This window comes from Lagopus leucura, unplaced genomic scaffold (assembly GCF_019238085.1).
Source record: "Lagopus leucura isolate 7727_CA_CO unplaced genomic scaffold, USGS_WTPT01 Super-Scaffold_100040, whole genome shotgun sequence".
NCBI lineage: Eukaryota > Metazoa > Chordata > Aves > Galliformes > Phasianidae > Lagopus > Lagopus leucura.
Genome location: NW_024962289.1, coordinates 2,253,421 through 2,271,621, shown reverse-complemented (window position 1 = coordinate 2,271,621; position 18,201 = coordinate 2,253,421). Strand labels below are relative to the sequence as shown.

General features: G+C 37.4%; 1 protein-coding gene across 5 annotated transcripts in view; it reads left to right on the top strand.

The window, feature by feature from the left end:
* B3GNTL1 (UDP-GlcNAc:betaGal beta-1,3-N-acetylglucosaminyltransferase like 1) overlaps window positions 1–18,201 on the top strand; it is a 117,104-nt gene that overhangs the window by 11,830 nt on the left and 87,073 nt on the right. For 3 of the 5 annotated variants that reach the window (XM_042883984.1, XM_042883983.1, XM_042883982.1), the window contains exons 4-5: window positions 934–998; window positions 7,924–7,989. In XM_042883984.1, the coding sequence (XP_042739918.1) occupies window positions 934–998; window positions 7,924–7,989 (131 nt within the window). Of the gene's footprint in view, window positions 1–933; window positions 999–7,923; window positions 7,990–18,201 lie in introns of those variants that run through there. The other 2 variants (XM_042883986.1, XM_042883985.1) reach the window with 2 other exon arrangements.

Here is an 18,201-nt window from a genome sequence, read left to right as displayed (position 1 = left end):
AGTAACTGTAGATGAGTGTGAAGTATTCATACATGTATAGAAAGTCGATTCTAAGTACACTGTAAGATAATGCAAGAAACCTGTGGAGAACTTAAAGTGACTCATAGGCTCTCCACTAATCAGAGTACTTCAGAATCAAACAATTACAAGGAAGAGCCTTTATCGCTGTATTAACGGCTGTGCTGGCAGTTGATAGAATGCTCCTTTGAAGCAGTAAGCAATGCAGTAATAAGTCTTTTTCTCGGGTAACTCAGCAAAATAGCCAAGGAGCTTGTGAATTAAATTAATTGAACCTTTGAGCCCAGCTAAATTTGTTCCCTGAGCAAATTCGAAGCTGTATCATCTAATTTACAGAAGATTGATTCTTTTTCACATGCAAAATCGGGCATTTTAGATATGATAATGTTTAAAATTACCCCACTCTGAGTAATGGTGAGACTTCCTAGCTTTATCTTTCTAGTTTTCCCATTAAAGAATTAAAAACCCCCACATCCTCAGCAGTACTACGTGTCCTCAAGGTTTTGTATTTGCAACATGGAACAGAAATTTGTCTTCTATTTGTTGTGATCAGATTTAAATACATGTATATCTGGGCATCTTTTTCAGCATCTGAAGTGCTGGGTATGAGATCTGGGCAGCTGGACTCATCAAGATAAATATTATGTATTGTGTATTTTGGGACGGGTGGTAAAAGTCTAATTCTGCTTAGTGGTAGAATTCTAACACATACAGTTGATAACCACACAGAGAGCAATACTGAAATGAGTGTGTATGTAGCTATTTAAAAGTTACCTGGTTTTAATATGGGAAAAAAATCATATTTTTCCTAATACTGATTTTTTTTTTGTCTATTTAATCTGTTCTGAGCTGCAGTAATTAAAAAAAAAAAAATTCAAAACCTACCACATAATTTTATATTTATTTTCTCAACAGTTGGATTTGCTAAAAATCAAGCAATAATGCAGAGCTCAGGAACCTATCTCTGCTTTCTGGATTCAGTAAGTTAATGGATTTTATTAAATTCCATTTTGTCAATAAGATTCTTTTGTTCTTTTTAGTGTGGTGCCTGATTTGCCATAAATAAAAGCTCTTTAAAGGTGTTTGGGTGTTTAAAAATATTTATAGACCTACAGTTGTCTTCCAAACTGCAGAAGGCCCACAACCTTATATCACTGTTTGATTCTATGGGATTTCACAAGAAGTTGTGAGCAGAATTGTGCAAAGTTGTTCAGGTGTTTTTAGGATTTTTGCTTTCCCACGTGCTTTAGAAAGTGGTATAGATGAGAAACTAAGAGCTAATCTGCTGGGTTTTGATGCAGAATTGGAGATGCCTTGCCTCCCTTCTTGAATATATTATTTTTCCCGTCCTTTGTTGGGCTCCTTCAGTGAACCCATTCAGCTCACTCACCTGCAGATAACTATCTGACTTTATGCAGTATGATATGCAGTGAAGGGTTTCACCAATATGCATAGCTGATCTGAGGAATGGTGCCACGTGGCTAGGATCAGGCAAGAAGAGCAAGACCTTTAAGGCTCACTGATCTCATGTAATTTCACCTGAAGATTAATTCTTTCCTCTGAATTGACTGGTTTAGGAGGAAATGATTGCTGGAAGTGTAGGTTTTCAGATAGACTACAAGTTAACATTATGATTGGCTTTGCCTGTTAGTGTCATGATCTTTTTCATGAGAGCAGGGATGCAAATTCTACAGCCTTATAACCACACAGGTTTTAATTTGGGTACTCTTTCAGTTTATGGGCTCTGTTTGTCGTACCAGCTGGGTAGAAAGGCTTTTTTGATAGTTGCAATTCTGTGAATTAATCGCTGCAAGATATGGCTAATCACTGGAGCATTTCTTTTGAATCAAGACAATGTGGCAGAAGTTTCTTGTCTTGTTTTCTAAGAAATTAAGCTTTGCTGTTGGCTTTTCTCACCTGTATTTTTTCTTTTCTTAAACTATTACTATGTTTATCTGCTCAGTTTTCTTTTTTGAAAGTGTTCATTTGAATGTATCCTGGCTTCTCATTAGTAGTTTTTTACAGGGCGTATTTAATGTTCGTATACAAGTTTATGATGAGTTAAGCTTTGAAATGCTGTAACTGATGCATATTGGTATGTCAGAAAACAAAAACTGAACGTTTCTTGAACACGTGGAACTCAAAATCACCTACAGAAATCCGTGGGTGTTGGATAGGTCAGGCTCATGTGCATCAAAGAGATGTTTATGCAGCACTCACCTTCGTGCTGCTGTGTATTTTTCTACTTGCTGACTAGCTGTGCAGACAAGGATCTATTACATCTATTATGAAATCCAATCAGCAATGGTTTTGAGTTTCTGCAAGATTATTATTAGTATGTTTCTGATAATTATGACTTCGTCAAAGTGATTTGATTGAGAATTTTATGAATTCCAGTATGGATAAGCTTGGAGGAAGGCACCAAGCCTTTGTGTTACACATTTCTGTAGCTGCTTTGAGCTAGAGGCCTCAAAATAAAAGACATTCTGAATGACCAGAGCCCTGATTTTGGTACAAAGAAATAATAAACAAGTGACTTCAGTGTTTTTCGTACTGTCTTTCCTTGTGGCGACCATTGTTTGCTGAAAACAGGTCAGAGGAAATAAAATTCATGTGGAAACTGCTAAGAGTCTGAAAATTGCTCAACATTTTGACCATAGTCAGAAAATGTTGTGATCATAGCCCAAACACAGATGTTGCCAGCTGTTTGATAGCTCTGCTTCCACACGCCACCTACCTTCTTCATTTCAGTTACCAACCCAGAGTCAGGCTCCATAGGAAGGAATGCTGACATCAGCCGTGTGGAACGCGCTACAGTGATGCCAAAGAATTGACCTTCAGATGCAGCAATAATTGCAGGCTTGCTGTAGGTGGATGTGGAAAGAAATGGGCTGTATCAATAGTCTGCGTGCATTTCATATAGGTGAATTAAAATACTGTGTCTCCTTGTGCATTCATTTCACTTATGCATCTTTGAGAGTTCTGGCTCCAGGGAGACGGTCTCTCTCGCCATTCCAGCTGGTGTCAAGCTGCTTGTGTTATGTCTCTCAACACAGATCTGTGAGGACAACAAATTGGGAAGAAATGTGGGGGAAAAAAAGGTTACAGAGCTCAGAACTGTCAGAATTTGATCAGCCTATTCTAGTATGAAGTGGCAGCTGTTTGACTAATAGCTATTATGGAGTTTCGTTGCTGTAGCTGTTGTTACAGATTTCACTTCTAAACTACTGAGGCCTTTTTCCCACCAGTGAATTAGAAAATGTGAAGATACTTAACAAACTGTTCTTATTGTAGTCTCAGAAAATCTTGGTCGTGATGACAATAGAATTCACTAATTATGCTAACATGTTTCACAGTTACTTTTTCTCCTCTTCAAATTATCTGTGGCTACTTTATCTACCAGTTGCATTTTATCATGGTATTAGTTTGTCAGCTCTCTGTAGTGGTTGCCATCTTTGCTATAAACATTCAGTCTGTTTTAGCACAGCAGGAGGGTTATACTAAAAATTCCTTGATTTGAATCTCTGTGTTCATTGACACTCAAACATTGCCTATAAAAACCTGTTTATTTAAAAAGAACACACATTGGATCCTAAGAAACGTTCAGTCTTCCCAATATTTCAGGTTTATTCACTGTTGGAGGATTCTTGACTGTTTAAGAAGAAATTTGAGCGTGTCTTTTTATTTGACCTGCAGTATTTCTAGCCATTCGAGTCCTCATAGGAAGATTTTAATTAATTTTATACTGATGCAATGTGCTCGTCAGTCAGGTGCCCAAGGTCACCAAATATGTCCTCCCTTATAGGCCTTTAAGTTGCCACGATCCAGAGAAAAGGAGAGCACCATAAATTCAGCTTCTTAGACTTGTGTTTCCTTTGCTGTTGCTTTTTTTCGCTCAATTTAATTCAGAGGCAGAAAAGTTGTTTCCCCCCCCATAATCTTGCAAGTAGTGACAGGTAGTTGAGATGTGCTCTGCTCAGGTGTCTGCACAGCAGCCATTCAAATGCACAGTGTTAATGTTTTTAATGGTGTGGGGCTAATTTTAAAACTTGCCTCTGGAAAATTGCCTGTGATGAGTGTTTTTTTTTGCACTGATGCTCCTGTTGACAGAGCGGTTTTTGGAGGTCACAGGCCTTCTGCTTCCCCAGGTCAGGGAGTTACACTGAACAATTGCAAAGGAAGATTTTAATTACAGTCCGAGCAGGTGCAGGATAGATGAACATCCATTGGGCGCAGTGAAAGACTTTGGAGATGCCGTATTGTTTGTCATGGAATCAAACCTTCCACCTGATGTTGCAACAAGCTGCATTTCACCTGCAGTATCTGCAGTGCACAAGGTGCCATTGCTGTCAGGATGCAGTGCGTCAGCTGGGTTCTTTTTCTGTTGTTTGTGGCTTTTTTTGAACAGCCAAATGAAGGGAATTAGAAAAGCATATGATGAGGTCTATGATGTGAGATTCAGACAGGACAGTACCGAGCTTCAATTAGTGCATCATTTAATGTGAGCTTGTCCTTGGTTTTAAAAAGGAAATTTGTGTTGTGCATTGAGTTGTATGTTTTATTTCACTTCCTGCAGCGGAATTAAAAAAACTTTCAATGGAAAATTATCAAGTTATCACTGTGGATTTCCGTGTGGTCTAGGCAGCCTGCCTGGTTGAAGAAGCCAGTGAATGTTTATTGTTTGAATTTACTCAGAATGACTAAAGAAAGACATACTTGAAGCAGCAACAGCTTTGAATAATATCCTTTAGCTCGGATTATTGACTTAATTTCCTTTGCTTCAACTAAACATATGAATGAAGTAAAACAAAGCAACTAGCTCAGTGTAAATTGTGCGTGTTTATAATTGTAGTTGTGCGTGCCTCTGGATGGAAGGAAAACAGCCCGGCTGATAGCCGTATAATGAGCTTTGCTGATCCTGCAGCATCTGCAAGCTGTACAGAACTCAACAGGAGTGAGCCAATGTTCTACAGAAGGGACAGGTTTGGTAGGAATGCGAGCAGTCGAGCGCCTGTCGGACTGAAAGGTGATGGAGATCACAGCCTCCCACTGACAGAAACACATCTGGGCTTGTTTAGAAATCCCTGCTGGCTTTTCATGTGAAATAAAGTTCTTTTCATTCTCCCATCCTTCAGCAAATTGTTTCCCTACTCAGAACGGACACTGCAGAACAGGAAACGTGTTTGTAATCAACAACATTTGTACAAATTCTGGGTTATTTCCAGTGCCTGATGTTGCCTTCTGTTTGTGGTGCTGTATTTCTGTACCTGCTTGGCATTGTTTGCACTGTATGCACCTATGTACCTATTTAGCTGAAACTAAATCCAAGTGTTACCTAATTTTTCTACATTCTTCTACAAAGTTTGGTGCAGAGTCACTTTGAAAGCTTTATTTACTAATTATTTTTTGTTTTCCTATTCTATTACCAGGACAGATTTTGTGACTTATATATATATTCAATGTTATCTTCCCTACTCACACACACGTAGGAGACAGAAACAGACTGACTATACCTTGTTTTCTCTGAATGTAGTCCATTTTTCTAAACAAATTAAATATGCTTTTGCAGTTAGATTCAAATATTTTTTTACTGTCTTTTGTCTGACATGACATTAGTGAAAAATATCCTGAAAAACGTTGGTTTAATTATTATAATCATTTGTGATTATATAATGTGCAACTGGATAAAATAATTGAACATTTAGTTGTCTAATATTAAAGTCGTTGAACAAATTGTTTTCCCTCTCTTTCCATGAACTCAGGCTTAGCAAAACTAAACTTCAGTGCATTGTATGTGTAAAACTGTAGGTGAATAAATAGAAAATAAATGTCTGTGTTTTTCTTTTAAGGTTTAAAGGTCATTCTGGGTAAGAGTTCATCATTTTCAAGCATTAAAGAATAAAAATGTATTTGGTTTTTTTGTTTGTTTTGTTTTGTTTTTTTTTTTTGAAGGGCATTTTCCATTTTTTATGGTCATAGTGTTCCTTCTTATTCTGTAACATCCAGCTTAGCGATGGTCTCGATGGCAGCCTAAGACCCAGTTCTGTAGTTCTGTTAGTTTTGCCACTAGAGTGCGAATGCCGCAGTGTTCTGGTAGGGGAACCTTTGCTGTCAAGTTGTCTGCTCAAAAAAGCATAACATTGAATAGAACATTTGAATTTGGTTTGGGTGATTTAAGTCAAGTTATTGTTCATCCTTGTGTACGCATGAGTTGTTGAAATTTATCTGCTGTGCTGGATCGTGTATGTTGGAGTATTTTAGCATGAGAGCCTATGTTGTATATTGTAAGAGACAAAAGTGACCTCATTCTGAGCATTTTCATTCCTTTCTTATTGATGGATTTTGTATTATTGCTTTGTAGGGATTAAACAAGGTGACATCTAAGAGTTATAATTAATTCTTAAGGTAGTAAACAAAGTTCAGTCAAAATATAACTCTGTATTGTGCATGAAAACCACATTTCAGTTTCAAAAATAGCTGTACAATTAGTTGACACAGAAAATTGTTGTTGTCCTTTGAGGGGATAGGATAAGTGTTTTGCTGTAACGCGTACTTGATGACTTCTTGGTACAGTAGACTAGAAGACAAGCCCTTTAGTCAAAGTAACTGATGTGGAGAGCTTTCTTCTCCCTTTATCACAAAGGTTGAAAAATCAGATTTTTCTTTTCCACTATGTTGCCTTTGAGAATGGTTAACATCTCTCATGTTTATTATTAAACTTACCTTAAATGCAGCATGCAGACTAATGCTTTTGACAGTAAATCTCTTCCTGCTCTTATGAACTTGTGTGGTGCAAGAATCAGTTTCAATATTATGTTGTTTTATCTTTAACCTTGATTTGTGTTCAATAGCTGGATCTAATTCTGTTACTTCTGTTACTTTTAACCACCATATAAGAAAGCTGGAGTTGATACTCAGATGGAAGAAATATGAAACCAAAATGGAGAAGAATACAGGTGGAGTACTCAGGAGATTAAACTTAGGGAGGAAAATCTGTGCTAAAATTGGTTGTTTTAACAGACTAAAGCCATAGTGCAGAAAATATATAATCTTAAAGAGATTTCTCCTGTCTGGTCAAAGAAGGACAGGAAGTTTAAGTTCTTTTAAGGCAACCCCTCTTGTCATGTGTAAATAAAGCAGACCTTCATGCTACAAGCGCAAAAAGCATAAACCTCAAACTCACATCTAAGTAGTGTTTCAAAGCCAAGTCAACACTGATGTGTTTTCTGTGTGTCTTGGGGTTCTATTGCTTTTGCTTAGAATTTCATAAACTCTCAAATACTGCTTTTTGTGCTTATAAAACACGTTGTACTGGAAGATCTAGAGGCAGAGGGCCTGTACTTAGCAACAGAACTACATACAGCTCAGACTGCAAAGAATGCCTATGAAGAAAGAATGCGAAGAACTTTTTGAGTTGAGGATGTTATCAGCTGCATCTCTTATTGGTGTGTGCACTTTACAGTTGTTTACTTCTTGTTAATGACTGTTGTTCTGCCATACGCTCCTCTGTTGGCCTTCTTTCCCACATGCATTTCTTTTTATATATTTTAAAGAAGGCACTGAAAGATCACTTAGAGAAAATTCAGGGGAATGGTTCTCTGTGTATTTTAATCTATTGAGATTGAAGCAAAGTAGCAAATGAAAATAAGAATGCCTTTTTAAAATGTTCTTTCTCATTTTTAGTTCCACTTGCTCGTGGGCACTGATGAAGTTAGATGCAAATGCGTTATTTCTGTGCTTGAAAGAAACCAAGCAATGGTCACAGTGACTTTCATATTTGTTCCATTTGTATGTCTGAGTACAAGCCAGTAAAATGATGTTAATTTAACAGCATATTCTAATGTGTGTCTGAATGCTGCACTGTGACCCTTTTTATATTCAGTAACAGCGTGCTGTTTATTTCAGGACGATGTGATGATGCCACAGCGGGTTAGACTGCAGTATGAAGCTGCCATTCAACACCCAAACAGTGTGAGTACTTTCTTGTGAATTTTTGTGCTTTTCTGTTACAGAATGCTGGGCGTATCTTTAAAAGGATGTGAGAATTTTGTGGTAGGGCTGGTGGAGGCAAAGCAACACCCAGTGTATTCCTTAATTTTTAATCCTTGCACTGAATTGTAACTTTGAACTTCTGCTTCTGTTGTTTAGAAAATCAAATGTCATTATGGCAGTGATATTCTTTTTCAGATAGTTTCCCTAGCGTGTGTAACCTTAAGAAAGGAGAATGGCTTTTTTTTGTATGACCCAACTAGGTAATGTGAGATGTTACCAAAATATTGGCTACAGATACGGTTTAACTATTTTAAATGTTTAAGAAACTATGAGGAATGTATGGGTTGTTATCCTTAATAAGCTAGCCTACAGTTAAATTGATGTTTTTCCCTATGACTGACTGCAAAAGAAAATGTTAGGTAGAATGCCATTTTATTCTTGTGAAATGAACACTCAGAAATGATCCATGAGTTAACTGGCTTATGATCTGTGTGGATTTGATATTAAATCAATTTCTGTGATAAGGACCTTTGGAGAGAATTTGTGTATTTTGCTCTCCTTACCTGAAAATAATAAAAATGAATTTCAGTGCCAATTACTTTGTTTGTTGATGCTACTGACGTAAATTCCTGTGTAAACTTGAAGTCTGAGTTTGTGTTCCTGTCAACAACATTTGGCAAAAATTGGCATAAGTGAGGAAAATTTCATGAGAAAATTGTCAGATATGAAAGCAGTGTGCAGGACATTTCTGGTAAAGAAAGGTCACTTGACTTTTGTCAGAAAGGCATTTTCTGCAGCTCTCCTAACAAAACAGGCAATTTTCATGTTCTTACTGCCTGGGAATTAAACATCTCTCTCCTTTTCTCCCAGAGACACTTACTCCAAAGTAGAGATTACTGCGGTTGTTTCAGCTGAGAAATGCCTGCCAACAACCTGCTGCTTAGCGGTGGGATGTGTACCTGCTCACTGGAACACCTGCGTTAGGTCTCTTATGAAATCTGATAACCCTTACGATGTAATTTATGAAATTATAGTTTTAGTAGCACCTGAGAAGCAGTTAACCTTGTTCATACTATGAACATAATAAAAAAAATACATGGAAGGTTGTTTTTGTTCTGATATGAATCAGTTAATTTGCTTCTGTAATGAAATGCCAAAAGACTGGAGAGACAAGTTGATCCAGTTGTGGAAACTGGTGTTAAGAGCTATCCTATTTCTTGCTTGTATGTCTTCTGCGTGCATCTACTGAGACTTTTTTAATTAGGCTAATTTCAACCAGGCAATTTGTGGTCTATTTAGAAAACACTTCAACTGTTTTGTTTATATTGTTATAGGTTAGTACCTAACAACATTCAGTGTGAGCTGTTAAATGGGAATCAAGTACATAGTAAATGAGTGTATGAACAGAGTGGAGAGTATGTCTTCGTGATATGTTTTAACACAGACTTGTTCTTTGCATGCTCCCAGCTAAAGTTATGGTCCTGTTTTGGGATTGAATTATCTCTCTATTTCCAAAGCTTACTAAAACGGTAAACTTAAACCTTAATGAAATGGATAAGACATACGTGTTCCTTGTACAGCGGCCTTCCTTATGCATTTCTCTCTCAACCTTTTACTGAATCAGAGGATTTCCATGCAGCATTGTAGGCAATGACCTTCTTTCTTCTTTTCTTTAAAATTCTGTTGTTTTTTTTTTCTGTTATTTCCTACCTTACATAATAATTAAATGTAAAGATTTTCCTGTTTTGTGTTCTTGAACCCTAAGAAGGCAAAAACAAATACATGTTTGAATTGCATGGTAGATATTTTCTGTGTTACAGGTATAGAAAATGTTTGTAATAGTTATGTGAAGAATACCTTCTGCATTAATACTGTGTTGTCCAGAATTCTAGTTCGAAGACTTGGAAAAAAGAGAACATTTCCAGCTCTTTCTGCTGAGCACATCAGTGTGGTCCAAGGACCCCTGACAGTTCTATTGTAGCTTCAGCTACCATGAGAAAAGATTTGAGAACATTCTATCCACAGATGTTCTGACCACGAGTACAGACTGCTTTACCCGACTTGAAGTCTGGTCAAGAAACAGTGGCACCCAAAATATTAGATGCCTTTGCAATGATTTCCCAGCCAGCTGTTGTTCAAAGAAAGTGGTGTCTCTCAGCTTGCCCCCAGGATCAGGTAGCAGAGTAATGCTGCAGCATCCCCTAGCTTTATCATCCAGTTTCCTGTACTGAGGACTACTTAATCATGCTTCTAAAAAGACAGAACAAAAATTCCTCTCTACTCTCTTAAGCTATTGTTATCTTCAGAACTTAAAAAAAAAAAAAAATCCTCTATGACAGAGATGTCCTCTTGTTGGAAACGTTTACATTGTAGGATTTTGGATCTAAAAAGCAAATTACTGATACGTTACGGTTTTATTAAATGCAGCTTTCTAGAACCACTATCATCCTGACCTCTGGTGAATATATGAATATATTATATTATGGCAAAGTTCTGTTGACAGTTTCTATAAACAGAAGACTCTCAGAGGATGGAAGTTTTTGAGACTCTGCATATTTCTACAAGTCTTAACCTCTGTCTCAGTACAAATACCTACCTTTTGCAGTTTGGCAGCTGGCTATTGTTAATATAGCTACCAACCTGTGGCACCACCTATGCATTTAGGTATGCAGCGCAATGCCTTCAAATCACCTACGAAATCTTGCACAAGTGTTCGTTTATCCCTAGAAACAGTATCTATTCCATTTATTGACCTTATTCCATTTACCCAGGATTGCTGTCACAGATCATATATGCTCACTAGTGAGTGAGAAGATTCAAATCGTGTTTTCTTTAGTTCTGAGAAATTCAAGCCATGATGCCTTATTTTACTCAGTGTGCTTCTGGAGAAAGTCCAACTTTGTGTACATTCTAGTGTTCCCTTAAAGCTTTTCAGTTTGGAGAAGCCCACGCCATGTGCTCTTCCAATATGCTTGCCCAAACCACACACACATGTATACAGATATAAAGGATGCAGTCTGTCACACTTATGACCCACACTTATTCTGCTATTGAATATAGGCAGAGAAGTATCCTTCAAGAATTCCCAGGGCTTTTTGTTTCCACGACAGAGGAGATTGTTATCTGAATCTGTTCCCGGCTGTCTTGTTGCAGAGTGCTGGGATCTCGACCTGCTCTGGGGGTGCTGAGGTGACATGAATGGATGCGATTTGAATAAAATCTCAAGGAGCTCGAATAGCATCGTAAAGCTTTGCTAGGAAATTCCTCATCCATGAGATGCATAGGTACCTGGCAGTGCTTTGCCAGGCTACTGTGCCACTTGCAGAACTCTTCCAGTGTTCTGATTTTCCTAAGGATTCTGTATATTGGAAGGAGTAAAGAGATGCTAAAATCAGATATGCTGTTTGCACTCAAAATCCACTGACCTTCTCACCTGCCTTAGAGCCATACTAGATGTTTTTCAAGCAGTGGATTTTCTTCTTAGCATGGTGAGGTGTTGATCTTACTCCTCTCACCGTTGTTTTTTTTGAGTATATGTGTACCCCCACAGTACATCTGCGCTCTTCCTGAGCGCCTCCTATGTCTTCTCAATAGCTGGCATTACAACACAGACAGAGGACATAGTTATTTCCTTCTCTTTTCACTAGCAGTGAATCTGTACCTGTGTTAAAGTGAAAACCTTTCTTGTTTTAAAAAGATTGCTAGCCTCTTTCTCAAACATGTAGGATACTTAGGCACCTGAGAGCAAATTGAGTATACCGTTTGTATCTTCTCAACGAGAAGCCCTCACTGCTTTGCATTTCTAAGGCAGGTATTTGGCATATGCTGTAACTTGGATTGAGGTCAATACCTGTAATGCCTGCGGCAATTTTCACTTATAGCATTATCTGAGTCTGTTAAACAACTGACTAAATTCTAAGTATCTTTGGTTAATGTGACCTGAAGGTGGTGGATTGGACCGAGTGAACTGGGACAATTTATGACACACTACTAGCTCACAGACCTGCTCATCTGCCTCTGGGTAAAGAAATGTTGCACAGTCAGTGAAAGAATCAGAGTACTGAACAAGTGAATGAGGTACCTTGTCCTCTTTTTTAGGCACAACTCCTGGCCACAGCATCACGTCTTCTTTCCCCATCCTCTTTGAATGTCAGAAATTAACTCAACTTAGAAATAAAGTCTTTTTTCTCCTTTTTCAATTTTTTCCCCACTTTTTTTCCTTTGGTCTGACACATACCTTTCCTGATATTGAAAGTTATATTCTAGCAGATAAGAGTTTTGTAGTTGTTGTATAATCTACTCACCTAGGCCTGTTGCACATTTCTATTACATGTTAGAAAGACTTTTTTTCCCTTTCTGCACTTTCTTTATCTAATCCTTATTCAGCCCTGTGCATCTGGTTAGACATCACTAACTTGAATGTTCTTGCAGCAGATAAAAACAATCACTTCATTTTCTTTTGTGCCTAAAAGGATCTGCTTTCATTGATTATATCAGTCCTTTTAGCTTCCACATTTTTCATTTGAACTGATATCTGAGATTGCAAGACTTTCTCAGGAGCAGAGAAGTGTACAATCAAATGAGAAGATCACGACTTTTAAGTATAATTGAATAGTTTTAGTGGTAGATAATAATGTGAAAGAGAACTTTTAACATCAGCATTCTGTTTGTTTTTATGGTTGTCATAATAATGAGGTCTGATTCTTTTTCAAAATACCTAAAGGATTACAATGTTTCAACTATTTTTGCACTAGTAAGAGGCAGGGTTTTTATATGTTAATCCATGAGGGCACTGGGAATGGCTTAAAAAATATTGAGGGTTGTTTTGTTCTGATTGCAACAAGATTAAAAGGCGTTCTTATATAATCTGTCAGAGAGTCCAGTATTTTAGATGTGGCTCCTTGGAAGGAGGGTGGCACTTCTAGGTCATTTGGCATGCTATGCACACACATTCTCCCTTATCAGAGCAGCTCTGTAAGTCAGAGTGTGCTCTGGTTGTTCAGTACACAGAAAGAACACTATATGTAAATACTGTGTCCTAAGTGGCTTTGCTTTGCAGAATAGTTAAGACATAGAATCACAGAATCACCGAGGTTGGAAAAGAGCTACAAGATCATCCAGTCCAACCATCCAACTGTCACCAATAGTTCTCACTAAATCATGTCCCTCAACACAAAATCCAAGCACTCCTTGAACATGTTCTCATCTATCTCATGTCAGGTATAACTGCACATGTAGAAACTCCTGTGATGGAGTTTAGTACAGCATCGCTCCTTAGAATGCTGCCTGGTTCAGCAGAATTTTTCACTGATGCATTTGATTGAGCAGCTATGCCATAATATATTAAATTAACATGGCTTTTTGTTCCTGCTTATGATCAGAAATCTGGAATAAAAGCAGGAAATTGTTTTATTTATTTTGTTCCAGGCGAGGCTGCTTTGTGATGAAAGGAGAGAGTGAGATAAGAAATAAAAATGGGAAAAAAAATAAAGAGGGAGATCACCTTTTCCACTGGCAGTCAGCAACAGCACTTTGGGAGTGATGGCAATCCTCAGTGTGTAGTGATTACATTCAGATGCCAACAAAGTTGGTCACTTCTGTAAGCCTTTTGTTTGCTCTGTCTTCTTGTTAGTCTACTGTTGGAGTAATCCTGAAAATAACAGATAGCCTTCAGACTACATGCTGTGCCTCATTGGTACTTTCTCTTGAAGAGGTCAAAATGATTAATATGCATCTGATAACTACTTTGCACTTACACAAGGATTTACTCCAATAGAAAAGGTAGCCTTGTTTGTGTTGCTACAGCTGGGATAATTGAGATAGTACATGTATTCTGTACACCCTATATGTTTTATTCTTAAAACAGTCTTCTGTCACCAAGAGCCAATTGCAATTGAGATACTCTAAATCTTGTATGGATTTTCATATAATTGCATATTGTATTAATTTTTTCCCCTATACCAGAAACCGTGAAGACTTTAGTAAACTTGTTAGGAAGCATCCTGAAGTCTAAATGTGCTCATGGACTGTTCAGTTTATTTGGATCAGAGTATGACACTGCACAGTGAAAATTCGTGCTGTATTAATGGGAAATCTTTGTGGAGTGAGTTTAACACAGTGAAGCTCTCCTCAGATAAGAGCTCCATGGCTCACAGCTATGCCTAGAGCAGTGCAGAACATGAGCTAATATTTCCAACATTACAGCAGTACTGGCACTGCCTAGATCTGCTCTCACAGTGGCTTCACAACTTCTAGTCAGCCTGGAATGTTGGCAGACTTTTTTTTAGTCTATAATAGATCTTACAGACTTATTCTAAGGAGCTTTGGGCTTGGTGTTGTTTAACTGAAGGAGTGTGATGGAGTGGACAAGGACTTCAGTCAGGAAGAAGCAGCAGCAGATTTGTCTCTGGAGTGGCCTCACCATTCCTCATCTACTCCGTTCTGTAGTCTGAACCTTTTTATTCCTTTTTATTACCTTTTCTCTACTTAAATTAGTGTTTTAGTCACAACTACAAAAAGAGGTAAGTAGGATCTTGTATGTAATTTTGCAGGTGTGAATAGAATTAGCATATGCGAAGCTTCACTAAACCGTCATTAAACATAATTTACATAATGTTGAAATACTGCCTCTCTGGTGTGATAGAAAAGCCCCTGCATTTAAACTCCATCCTTCCTGTGTGTAACAAGTTAATGGCTGTTGGCAATCTCTCATTGTCTCATGTCTTCTATTGAAGTCCAGCTTTACCAATCTCCTTTTAATTGTTTCATCTTCCACTAGTTGCAGGTAACTTAGCAGATTATTCTTTGATAAATGCTTTTATTTTGGACATAAACATGATTAAGATCTTAATCGCGCAGAGCATGAGTAATCTTTGTTTTCCCTTGGTTAATTTGCATCAGCTCTTCGGTCTCTCTTACTCAGCAGATTTGAGACAGATCAGTCTGTACTGCCCAGACATGTCCCAGCAAGCAGCGCATATAGAGTTTAGCTTTAATATAAGCTTTAGTTCATGCAAGAGCTATCAGAGAGAAATGGATTGAGAATTGGCATGTCTCAATGCATTGGCGAATGGATCGAATTTGTTTGCTTAACCCTCTTAGTAGGAATTTGCCCCTCTAAATGGGCTTAAGTAGATTTGTGGAGTCTGGTTCCTCTTTGGTGTGAACAGAGGGGGAAGTGAAACTGTATTCCTGAGGTGATTAACCACAGTTGTCTAAAATCAGTTCATTTTTTATCCAGAGGAAAAAAATGTACAGAAAAAAATATTTTCATGAACCAGTGTAAGAAATGTGTTTGTTAGAACTTTATTACTGCATAGAGTTCCAGTGTTTTGCACTGCATGTAACTTTCTTGATCCGCTTGTGGAAAATTTAACTCCAAATAAAACTATCCAGTATCAATACTTAAAAATGCATACAGATAAAATTATATCTATGACTTTGGCAAAATGTTAATGGAGGTTTTTAAAGGTTATCTATAGTATTTCAGTAATGTTTTCTGTTATGAAGGGTGGAAGACTAGAGCAACAGTTTGAGGATTTTCTTCTGTAGTGGTGGCAGTGGAGTACATTTAAGAAGAGAAAATAGCATTTATTTTGTGCTGAAGAAGATGAAAATTCTTTCTTTGACAATGAGAGTATTATTTTTAGGGTGGTTTTCATTAATTGGGCCTTTCCACATCTATCACCAAGATTGCTGGAGTTCAGCCGTGTCGTTGCTTTTTATTAGGCAGCTTCCTTAAGGATTTTTTTTTAATTTTTCATTCCAGAAGAAAAAACAACACAGCACATTTGCAAAGTCACGGTGTCACTTTAAGTTTGTTCTACATTTTATCAAATACTCCAAATGAGAAACATCCCAGTTGTACCACTTTGCAATTAAATTTGCTCTTAGTCTGGCCTCCACACGTCAATAAACCCATCAAATGGATGTTGTTCCTGGAGTTTAATATTAATGAAGGTCTGACTGCTGTGTAGACTTTTAACATGTTTCATTTTTAAGACTTACCTGAAGTGTGAAACATTTGAAAAGCAAAATCCCCTACTCCTCATGTTAGATATTTAACTGTGGTGATAACTGTTATTAATCCAATCACACTTTGTGGAGCTACATGTACAAATTGGTTTCGAAATTGAAATTGTGCAAACATATTGCTCTTTATGACTGTTCCTAAGCAAAGAGCTGGTTGTATAAATGCTTTGTCAGGACCCGAAGTGTTTACTTAACTTGCATCAAACCCAGATTACACTCACAGTAGCCATACTAGAGAGGATGAGCCCTTAGGTCTTGTTTATCCCTGCGTGGCAGATTTTGAATGAGCACTTCTGAGACCTGGTATTGTTTCCTGCCTAAGCTAGTCATCAGAAATATTGGGGCTTACTCATTCACCTTCAAAAAGGACTTTGGGAGCTGCTTTAATTTGCATTCTGAGATAAATTTAATGAAGTCTGAAGTTTCATGCTTCCCTGTTCAGACTCGTATTCCTTCAGTGATACTGAAGTTTTTCCAAGATGTGGTGTTCGTACTTCAGGAATCTGCATGTATGACAACATTCTTTTTAAACATGCGATGCAATGCTTGCCTGTACTCATTCTGATTGCAGTGCATTGATTTCTTGGGTTTTATACAAATTCATTAAAGTAAATTCACACTTTTGTGGTTTTTAATTGCTCTTTTTTTTTTTTTTTTAAAGTGTTGGAAAAAAAACTTGTAGCATCCTGTTGTGGACTTTAAACATGAACTGGTGCCAGAGTTTTTAAAAGGGGCTGCTGCAAGAACATGAATAAACTGATATTCATCTGGCCTAAGGAACGTCACTGGGGAGTCAGCACTGTCAACATACCTCAGAATTTTTGAAATTACTTTAAATTCACTTTTTGTATTTTGATACCTAATGCAAACCACCTCACAGATTTCATGTGTGTTGAAGAACATTGCTTCCTCTGTTGGAAACGGAGAGGAAGAAAACAAAGGAAATATATTTTAACCACCTTCTTTCCTGTGTATTCCATATTGGAAAGATTTTAACCACATAAAAGCATTCTTTTCATTTATTTTTCATTTTGATTATGCTACATAATGGTCACAAGATCCTTCTTGAAGCCACTAGTATCTTCAAACATTGCATCATTCTACTGCATTAAAATCAAAAGGTCAAAAGACAAATTCACTGTAAGTTAAATAAAATCTTTTATTGCTTGTAACAATATCAGCTTTAAGTCTTGCTCCTAGTAAGATCAAAATGCAGAAATGCTGATGGTTCTGTAAATATCAAACTTTCCCTGTGCCACATTAAATTCTTTTACAGTGGAGCAGATAGTTTAGTTGTTGTGGTGACCATGTACTTGTTTGGGAACTCAATGCCAAGTCTGCTCAGTAAATAGGTTTGTTTTGTAAATCCTTCATCTTTTGAGTAGAATGGGATTTTTTTAGACTAATTATTGTTTTGTCTCAATATCCAAATACAATTTTTCTCAAGTTTAAAAGAAAAATTGTGAATTCTTGTAGCTAATGTTACTTGACATGAAATACAGTTGTCATAAGAGAAACTTGGTTAAATGGCAGTCAAATCAAGCCTAAGCATTAGTGACTGTTATTGATGCTGTTTCACTTCTCTTGCAATTGTTATTTTATGGACAGATTCCTACATGGCTCTATCACAATTTGATGGAAATACCATCCAGCAATATCCTAAATATATACATCCCAATGAGTTTTTTTAAATATGCATTTTAGATTTATTAGATTTAGAGCTTTAATTACTTGTTCTAAGTAAGAACAGTAAAAAGCAGAACTGGAAATGGAGCTGATAAACTGTTTCAAGACAGTCATGCTTCTCTGCTCCAGTATTTTGAAATAGATTTAAGCACATAATTCCTAATGTTGTCTGACTTTTAATTCTTCCTTTTTTAGTCTCATAGATGATTCAGTGAGCTGTGCAGGATGACAAAACTAAGATGCAGAGAAGAACTTATTAAATCATTCCAGTAGGATTCTTGGGCTTCAGAACTTGAAAGTTGTAAGGAACAGGATGATGGTTAGGCTGTGTAGCAGAAGTGTTAAGGCCTAAAACAGTGACTGAGCACCCGGTGGGAAGGCAGGGCCAACTCAGGGGAGCTCGGGTGTGTGCAATGCAGCTGAGTGACCAGAGTGGGTGAAGCCAGGATCCACCCCTCCCCAGACCTCATGTAA